Source organism: Oryzias melastigma, linkage group LG16 (assembly GCF_002922805.2).
Source record: "Oryzias melastigma strain HK-1 linkage group LG16, ASM292280v2, whole genome shotgun sequence".
NCBI lineage: Eukaryota > Metazoa > Chordata > Actinopteri > Beloniformes > Adrianichthyidae > Oryzias > Oryzias melastigma.
The window spans coordinates 11,338,380-11,348,180 of record NC_050527.1 but is presented as its reverse complement, the minus strand read 5'-3'; the positions used below and the strand labels follow the sequence as shown (position 1 = coordinate 11,348,180).

The 9,801-nt window shown below is 43.9% G+C and overlaps 1 protein-coding gene across 3 annotated transcripts in view; it reads left to right on the top strand.

Moving 5' to 3' along the window:
- The window catches only part of kmt2bb (lysine (K)-specific methyltransferase 2Bb), a 22,195-nt gene extending 13,022 nt beyond the window's left edge, over nt 1–9,173 (top strand). For all 3 annotated transcript variants that reach the window (XM_024267128.2, XM_024267127.2, XM_024267126.2), the window contains exons 24-36: nt 153–311; nt 389–506; nt 595–673; nt 1,271–1,431; nt 1,527–1,679; nt 1,776–4,758; nt 4,965–5,065; nt 5,200–5,337; nt 5,415–5,667; nt 5,750–5,857; nt 5,936–6,019; nt 8,393–8,522; nt 8,632–9,173. In XM_024267128.2, the coding sequence (XP_024122896.1) occupies nt 153–311; nt 389–506; nt 595–673; nt 1,271–1,431; nt 1,527–1,679; nt 1,776–4,758; nt 4,965–5,065; nt 5,200–5,337; nt 5,415–5,667; nt 5,750–5,857; nt 5,936–6,019; nt 8,393–8,522; nt 8,632–8,907 (4,743 nt within the window). In that variant the 3' untranslated portion in view covers nt 8,908–9,173. The remainder of the gene's footprint in view (nt 1–152; nt 312–388; nt 507–594; nt 674–1,270; nt 1,432–1,526; nt 1,680–1,775; nt 4,759–4,964; nt 5,066–5,199; nt 5,338–5,414; nt 5,668–5,749; nt 5,858–5,935; nt 6,020–8,392; nt 8,523–8,631) is intronic.
- The last annotated feature ends 628 nt before the right edge of the window (nt 9,174–9,801 follow it).

Sequence of the window (9,801 nt, the reverse complement as noted above, 5' to 3'; positions counted from 1 at the left end):
TCGTCCACTAGACATTGGTTGGTTGGTATATTTACTATGGTTAGTCATGTAACTTTACCGCAAATTATGTTCCCATTTTCTTGTAGTTGTTTTGTGACTGCCAGTCCACCTAAATGTTATTTCTTCACCTGCATGGCTCCTTCTGTCATCAGAGGTGTGAGCGCTGCAATAAGACGGGCGCCACCGTCGGCTGCTGCCTCACGTCCTGCCAGAGCAACTACCACTTCATGTGTGCCCGCTCCCGGCAGTGTGTCTTCCAGGATGATAAGAAGGTGTACTGCTACAAACACCGGCATCTCATCAGCGGCAGGGTAAAACCTCATCTTTATATGTGATGTGATGCAGCAGAAATATGTAGATGTTGAGCAGGATTTGTTTTGTTGAATAGATGATAACCGGCCAAGAGTTTGAAGTCAACCGAAGAGTGTATGTGGACTTTGAGGGAATCAGCCTCCGCAGAAAGTTCCTGACGGGATTGGAACCAGAACTCATCAATGTGATGATTGGTGAGTTATTTTGAAATAAAGAAATAAATGTATGTTTTACTGGATTTGCTTAAATTGTTTAAACTAATAAATGGTATATATTTTGTAGGTTCCTTGCAGATTGACAAGCTAGGCGTGCTGAGTGAACTTTCAGCGAGTAAAGGCAAATTGTTTCCTGTTGGATTTCAGTAAGTTTCATTTTATCTTTTATAATCTATTCCTTGAAGTTTATCGAAACAATTTTAGGTATTTTATTGTCGAAAGTGAAAAAACTAAATTATTATTTATTATCAATAAATATTTAATAAATTATATTTAATAAATTATTAATAAATGAAGATCCTGATGGACAAATGGAATAGTAGTGAAGTGGTGTAAAACCCTGATTTTTAATATTTATTTTTACAGAGTGGATAAGCATTTTTTATCCTAATGTGAACTTTTAGACTGAAAACCAATATGAGTTTGATTTTAAAAAAAAAAGTGCCGATTATGAGCACTCCTTTATTCCACCATCTTTGTCTTACAATCCCAAGAAAACGTAGTTAAAGTTGCTATGCAGCTCAAGGTGAAACTATTCCCGCTATAAGAACTTGCAGAACATTAGAGATGCCAACTGTGCTCCTTGTCCATTGGGTTAGTATGTAGTTTGTAAACTTGCCAACTGACTCACTGTCAGTCTTACGATATATTCACAGTCCATGTTTCTTTGATGTTTGAATGTTTTTATTTTTATAACTTGATGTGAAAATGTTAATGAGGAAGAATGTTTTTTCCTCTTGTAGATGCTTTCGATGGTACTGGAGTACGGTTAACCCACAGCGGCGGTGCAGATACAAATGTACGATCCGTGAGGTGCGCCCAGTTGTCCCAGAGAAGCCCGTTGAGGAAATGCCTGACCAAGGAGACAATCACACCATCGCTCACAGTCCTCGTCAACTTCCTGGTGTGTTTTCAGAGCAGTGAATAGAATTTACAACGATTTTACATTTTGGCGAAGACACTAACACTTGCGGTTTTGTTATCTGTATTGAAATTCAGAATCTCAAGCCCAGGAGAAAGTTTCAGCAGAAATCCACCTTTCATCTGAAGAATTGTCAGTCCAATGTCCTTCCATAAAATCAGACCACAGTACGAGGCCAAAGATTCCCAGGAGGCCAGCGGGAGGATTGTCCCGACCTCTGCCATCCCCAGGTAAATAGTGGTTGCATTACTCTTTCTGTTATGTACTACAAATATTATAGAGGCATAGATATATCTGATCATGCTTATGAATTACATTTTTTTTAGGTTCAGCCCAGACAAAACCCCACCATATTCTGACCATAAGTGATCTAGAAGAGACTCGAAGAGCTCGTCGCCACAGTCCGCACTCGCAGTCCTCTGGTCTACGCAGTCATGGCCCTCCACCTCCCTTGGGTCCTTTACCTGGTCCAATTACGCTCCGGGCTGGAAAGTCTTCACTGCCCACCTCCCCTTTGATGCCCCTCGGTTCTTCTGAAAGTTTGATCAACTCACCCTTATCCCGCCCATCTGGAGGCAGAACTCACTGTACATCGTCGTTCTTCCCTCAGTCTCCTTGGCAGGACAGCACGACCTCAGCAAGCCTGCCTTTCTCTACAACCGTGCAGCATTTACCCCGGAACCGCTTTTCATTTGATCTCAGCCAGCCTGATTCTGTTGAAGTGCCGCACAACTTTTTAGCTTCCCCAGAACCTGAAGATGTGACACCGAATCCTGCCAATGGTACATCCCCTCACAGAGAGCTGGAAAAACAAAGAGACAAGTTTTCCTATGATTCATTTCACAAAGATTCAAGCTTAAGTCTGAGCGAGGAGATGAGGACTGAACTGGAGATTGAAGAAACATTCCTGAATGAAGGCGTTGCAATGAACTGTGGGGGGCAAATAGTGGTGGAAGGAGACGACCAGGAGGAGTTCTGGGGAACGGCAGAGGAGGTACCGAAGACCAAATCCGTTGCCAACAGTCTTCCACTTCTTGCAGCCTCAGCCAAGGATGACTTGGGGAACACGTCCTCTGAAGATGACATGGAGCACTATTTTGATTTTTCACGGAGAATAGTCAGCTGCCAATCATCAAAAGATCGCTCAAAGTCTCCCTCCTCTCCTGCATCTCGACCTCTGGCTCAGCTGGACGGTATCGATGACGGTACAGACAGTGACGCCAGTGTTGCTACTACCGACGATGCTCAGAAGATGTTCGGGCCAGGGAAAAATCAAATGCAGAGCAAAAACCCAAACAAAACCCTCCCGACCTTGGAAATTACAAACAGTTCCCCTGACACATCACTAGACAGCAGGGGAATGGAGTCTTCCTCTGCTACAGTCTCAGTTGCCGAAAAGATTACACATGATTGTTCACCCCTATATCCACTTAAATCTCTTGATTCCAGTCAGAGCTCACACTCTCTGGAGAATCAGGAAAACTTATTTTCTGTTCTGGATGATGACTCGTTTCCTAACTTGCTCATCAAAATTCCAGAGACGACATATTCAGAGAAACTTTTGGGAACTCCCCTTCTGGCAGAATGTGAAAATACCCCACATCTTACTGAGCTGCTGCCCGTTCTACAAGACACACCCCTCCAGAGCCACCCTGAAACCTGTAAAGCCCTGGACCTAGAGCCTGACGGTAGCACCTTCGTTTCATTGACAGACGGGTCTGCCGCGTTGGTAAACCACTTAGCATCTAACATGGTAGTGCCTTCATTAGCAGATTCTGCCGACAAAACCCAGGACGCCATGCTGGGTCTGCTGGAGCCGTCCCCTCTACTGTCTGCAGGTGCACACAGCTCTTCAGAAAGCCTCGTGGACTCCCTCCAGATGGATCCTTCTTTACCCCCTCTCACAAGCATTACTCTTGAGCCAGTGACGACCCAAGAGTCAATGCTGCCGTGCACAGAACTGTCAGCTGCTAAACTATCAACACTCACTTCTGTAAGAGAAGTCAGACAGACACAGATTAATATTTCCACTCCGAATGATCTAGTCTTAGGAACGACTGTCCCTTGCCCCCCAGCAGGACCTTGCAATACGGTTTCCGTACCTCTCTACTCCACACAAACGCAGCCATTCGGTTCAGCCGCTGTCACCATTGTTTCCTCCTCAGCGTCGGTAGCTTCACTTTCTGGACTGATGACACGCTGTTCTGCGGCTGCAATACCGCTGCAAACCACCTCTGCTCCAGTGGTCCTGAACGGTTACAGCTCCATGTCTCTGCAGAAGGAAGCCACATCTGGACACACGATTTCCATCAACTTCTCCACACCCAGGCCAGCTTTAGAACCTCAGCAGCCAGTGCTTCCTCAAGCGTTACCTGGACATGCCATCCTCACTGTGAAAGAGGTGGGAGGTCCTAATGTGGATCCCACACCGCATGTTCTACTGGTTAACCGCCTTGGACAAATCTTTGTGAAAAACCCAGAAAGCAACACCTTCCAGCTTCCCACCCCCAACTCCCCTTCCTATAACTGTGTCAACCAGATCGCCAGCCTTTTGCAGAGCAATGCCCTCTCAGCCACACTGGCAGCAGCCGGTAACGTTTCTACTCCCGCAGTTGGAGCCAACATGGTGACGGCGGTCCCAGCGTCACTCACGCCTTCAGTACAGAATCCAGCAACGATTACACAGCTGCTCGCCCACAACAGCAACGGAGCAGTGGCATCAATGGGAGTGAAAAAATCCAAGAAAAACACAAAATCCTCAAAGGAAGAATCTGTGTCAGAGTTGAAAAAAACAAAAAAGAAGAAGGATTCTCACTCGTCTAAAAAACCCAAAACATCAAAGGTTGCTGGGCATCCAGCCCAGTCATCTGAAAACACGCCTGTAAACCCTGTTGAAAGTGCACAAGCGATTATCAACCAAGCGATGGCGAGTAACTACACCCCCAAGTGGAGTGGGCTACAAACGATGAGCCCCTCTTCACTGGTTCTCCCACCGGGTCTCCTACTTGAACCGGAACCTCCAGCATCACCCCCCTCCCCATCACCGGCACCGCCTTCTGCTTCTCGGCCTCGCACCCACGTCCGGATGAAAAGGGTGTCTTCGCTTTCCGACCGCATTGTCACAAAAAAGTCGAAAGTGGACTTCCTACAACCAGAAGCCAGCAGTGAAGATGAGAAGCCTCCAAAAGTCATCTTTCCCACCGTCTCCAGTCGGGCCTCAGGAGTTCGGATCAAGACCCCGACAGTGAAGGGAGTCCTAAACCTGGACGACTTGACAGAGGAGCACTTTAGTGATTCTGATAGCTCAGGGTAAGTCATATGTAGCACATTTTCTCTTCTTTTTGATTAATTTAAAACTATATATATATATAAGTACTGGTACATGTGTGTGTATCCAATCAATTATGGAGGGTTAGGAAAATGTTAAACTGTGGGGTTTGAACTTTGGAGGAGATTCTTCTGAAATTATTTGTGCAATAAGATTTGCCTCACAACTTTTTGTAATGGTCTTCCAGGTCAGAGCCTTGGGGTTATTTGTCTCAGGGTGAACAAGGCAAACCGTTTGCGTGGGAAGCTGCAGGACACAGCATTCTGACTGACTGGAAGAAATACTCTGGTATTTGTTTTGTTTTTGTTGATTTTTCTTTTTTAATTGTCTCAATTTTTACGCCAAAGAATTAAGAGTTCATGAATGAATTACAAAGATGGATGAATGAAATTGTATTATTTTGTGTTTTATTTTCACCTAAGGTGCTGCTTGTACATCAGATGAGGATCTGACTTTGTCCGAAGAGGATGAGGAATGCCCAGCCAACAAAGAGCAGCCACATTTGCGATTTGAAATAACCAGTGAGGATGGTTTCAGCGTAGAAGCAGACAGCATTGAGGGTAAGTTGGACGAAAAAAAATTTTTTTGGCATTTCAATTTACATATGTCCACCTAATGTGATATAATTGTCCTTTAGTGGCTTGGAAAGCGGTAATCGATGGTGTACAGGAGGCTCGTGCTATAGCGAGGCTGAGGCCCCTGACCTTCCAGAGTGTCACAGGGACCCGAATTCTGGGGCTGATACATGACACAGTAGTTTTCCTGCTGGAACAACTTGAAGGAGCTCACCGGTGCCAGAAGCACACTTTCCGTTTCTTCAAACAACAGAGCCCTGATGATGATCTTCCTGTTAACCCCAGCGGATGTGCTCGGTCTGAGCTGTATCTCAGGTCTGTCTGTCTTCTTTGAGCTGGAAATTCCCAATGACAAAACCAGCATAAACACAATTATGCTTTTTGTTTACTTTCACAGGAAGTCCACGTTTGATATGTTCAACTTCTTAGCTTCTCAGCACAGACAGCTTCCTGACATAGGACCTTATGATGATGAGGAGGATGAAGTTCTTTTGAAGTCTACCAGGTGTGGTTTCACATCACTGTTTTCATCTGCGGGTATTTCCTGTGTTCAGATGTTTAAAATGTCCCATTTCTCTCTTAGACGGGCCACTAGTTTAGAGTTGCCCATGGCCATGCGCTTCAGACACCTGGAGAGAACATCCAAAGAGGCTGTGGGAGTCTACAGGTCAGATCAACACGGACAAATTAAACGACCTGTTTAGAGTGCAGTCATGCTTTAACTGCTTTAACTGTCAACCTCTTTCAAAACAGCAGCTGGCCCCACAGAAATATCTGCACCTGTTTGTCTGTACAGGAAACTGAGATCACTCTTCCATGTCTTCACTTGATGGTTCATCACTTGATGTCTAATATTTATGTTAATGTTGCACTTTTAAAGATCCCAAAATAGTCAGAGTATATATTTTGGTTGTGGAAATGTAAAAAAAAAAGTTAATGAAAAACACCAAACACACAAATTTGATATAATTTTTGAAGAAATTTGCTCAGAGTGGAAAACCAAAACAGAACCACAGCTAATTTTTTGAGGAAGTTACCCGATATGGAGCAAACAACTCCGGTGTCTGTGCATTGTAGTCATCCTCCACCTCTTAAGACCTGATGTCATCATTCGTGGACATCACATTTTGGGTCACTGAAGTTAATTGTGCTTACATGGGGCCCTGTGACTGTGTGTAGAAGGTTAGCTCGGGTCTTAAGAGGCTAAAGCAAATACGTGGCATTTGTTGTCAAACTTGTTCTAGTAGTGACATGACATTCTTTAGATTACACATTTCACCATTATCTTACTGTTCAGTCATTGCTTGTTTAAGTTAAAAGAATTGCAGAATTCCTATAGAAACTGTCAATTTCTGTACAAAATGGACACACAGTGTTTGTTTTTTTTTCATCTAAATTGCAACAAGGGAGAAAAACATTGCCTGCTTAAATCACACCAATTTATGTTTGTGTTGATCACAACTGTGTGTCCAGTTTATGCAAAAAACAAGTCATTCCAAAGGATTCACATATTTCTGCTGCAGCTGTATGTGTAAAAGAGATAGCATCATATAACATGTCAAGGTGCAGGAAGTATTGATGGCAAAGGTGCTAAACGGGGTGTTAGTTGTTGCGATGCTTTTGTAGGACTTCCTGTCACTTTTCTAAGGAAACTGCTTCTGGAGAGATGTATTTGATTATGCTTAAAGTGTTTTTACCTTTTGTGTCAAAGTTGAGGAAGTATTAGTCATAGAGAAAGTAGTAAAAAAAACTAAGTGCCCTTTTTAGTTCTTGTATATGGTGAGAATGAACCGCAAACTTAACTTAGAGTGTTAAAGGACCTATACCATGTTTTTCTTAAGTCTTTCAGAGTAAACTATATCCATATAAATAACATTATTTAAGAAGTTTTAGTTATTTAGTTGGTTCATTGTACGGTGTCTTAAAGAAGTCCGGTCACTGTTATGCCTCGTTTCCACTGAGCGGTCCAGACCAGACCGAACTGGACTTTTGAGCGTTTCCATTACAAAATAGACCCGTTAAGCAGGACCGACTGGTGCCATTTCTGGACCCCCGTTGGACGTAGATCCATAGGAAAATAGAATAGACCAGTTTGGGCTGAGCTTCTGTCGTCACACAATGTAACCCATTGATTGGCGGAAAGGTTTTACGACAACAGGAAGCATCCGACCAGCTCTTATCCAAACTGAAAGTTTTGTCCCCTTTTCAGCTGTATTCTTCTTCGTCTCCCCCAATCTTCTTGCAAAGAACAATAAGTTCTTTACTACATATCCGCGGGGGTTGGGGACTGGAGACGCCCCGAATCCACAAATAATCGGGGACCCCGTCTCCGTTTCCGTCTCACCTGACCCTCGCGGCCAAAGAATGTCTGCTACTGATCCATACTCATCAGAAACACGTCTGATCATGCTTTATAAAACATTTTTTGAAGAATATTGGAGTATTGCTCAACATAAAGATTTTTTTTTTCTTTTAATTCAGAACAATAGACTGTTCTGCAGCGTAGAGGCCGGCTTCATGTATATTGATTACAGATTATAATTATCCTCCGTGGCCAACTTTTTTATTTTCCGTCCATTTCTGAATCAGCTGATGTAGCTTACCGTTTTGATGCACGGCTAGGTCATTGGCCTTACACCCTGCATGCGCTTTGATGGTTCAGTGGAAATGCTCACTTGAACTGCCTGGACCATTCTAAACCGGCCAAGAGGGGACTGGTTTGGTCCGTACCGCTCAGTGGAAACGAGGCATTAGAGACCAACGTCTAAAATAACCAACACTTGTTAGATCCAATGGCTATTGGGGACAGGACAACTGGAAGATATATGGTAATGTGCTTTTAAAATGAAAGTGTTTTGCAAAGTGTGTGCTTGAAAGGGGCTGGTGCTCAGAGCGCAGGTTTTTACGCAGTCATCATTCATCAGACTGAGGTAGCAAAAAGGGAAAAATGTCAAGGAAGGTTTTAAGTGGTAAACTAACTAACACTGTCAGTGTTTGCAATAATCTTGTTTTTTCTCGACCTTTTTTGCATGTGTTGCAGGTCTGCCATCCATGGCCGTGGCCTCTTCTGCAAGAGGAACATCGAAGCAGGCGAGATGGTCATAGAGTATGCAGGCATCGTGATCCGCTCAGTGCTCACTGACAAAAGAGAGAAGTACTACGATGGCAAGGTTTGTTGAGCTGCGGCACGTTCGACCTGCTTTACTGTCATTTAGCATGAATTCCATCAGTTGCGTTTGTAGTTGATTAAAAGCTGGTTTGTACATGTTTCCCTCGCAGGGCATCGGCTGCTACATGTTCCGGATTGACGACTTTGACGTGGTGGACGCAACTATGCACGGCAACGCAGCGCGGTTCATCAACCACTCCTGTGAGCCCAACTGCTACTCAAGGGTGATCAACGTGGAAGGACGCAAGCATATCGTCATCTTTGCTCTGAGAAAAATCTACCGAGGGGAGGAGCTCACCTACGACTACAAGTTCCCCATTGAAGACGCCAGCAACAAACTCAACTGCAACTGCGGTGCCCGGCGATGCCGTCGATTCCTCAACTGAAAGGTGGAGGAAAGGAGTGGATCCCTGTTCACTAGTAAGCCTTAAGTTAAGGAGGCACTGGATTGGGCTGAGAGAGGCAGCAGAAGGGGTCGAGGGGGTGGAATTAGCCACTATGAAACCAGTCCGAGGTAATATGGAGACGTTTTTGTGGCTCGGAGAGTAACAGAAGTCAGAAGTGATCGCCTCATGACATACTTTTGCTTCAAAGGACTTGTGCTGCACAGCTGCACGAGTAAAGGAAGCAGTCTATGTCTATATACCGACAACTTCCAAACGAACCGTTCAACTAAAGGGATTTCTTAGATCTCGGAAAGGATGCCAACCACAGTTTTGGATACACACGCCAGGCCTTATGTGTTTGAATCATTGCTGAAAATCTGTATTTAAAGTTTTGACTTTTCTTTTTTTTTTGTTATCCTCACTTTTTTTGGAGGGGGTTTTTGTTGGACGATACAGATCTTATCATGATCGCTCACAAGTGAGAAGATTTTAGCCACATCCACACAGTGACGTCTTTTTCTTGAGCCACATAAACCATATTTTGTACATTTTATCCTTCCTTCAACTCTTTCAACTTTACTCATTCTGGGTTTTTTTTGAGTGGGGGGGACAGAAGAAACTATGGTGCTAAGCTTTGAAAGCAGTCTCATTAGTCGTCTTGTGAATTAGGAGTTATTTAGCTGTTTAATGGCTGTTGTGGTCCATCTGAACCGACAGGACTCTTATCAGTGAGAAATCATTAGCTAAGTTTTAGTTTAAGCATCTCGTGTCTGCAGTTTTCACCCGCTGTCTTCCCTTTAGTTTTAGTTTGTTTAAATATACTGGTTTCAGTCAGTTGTATAGTGTCAAAGCAGACAAAGCATGTCTTAAAAGTTTTTTTTTTTTTTTTTTTTT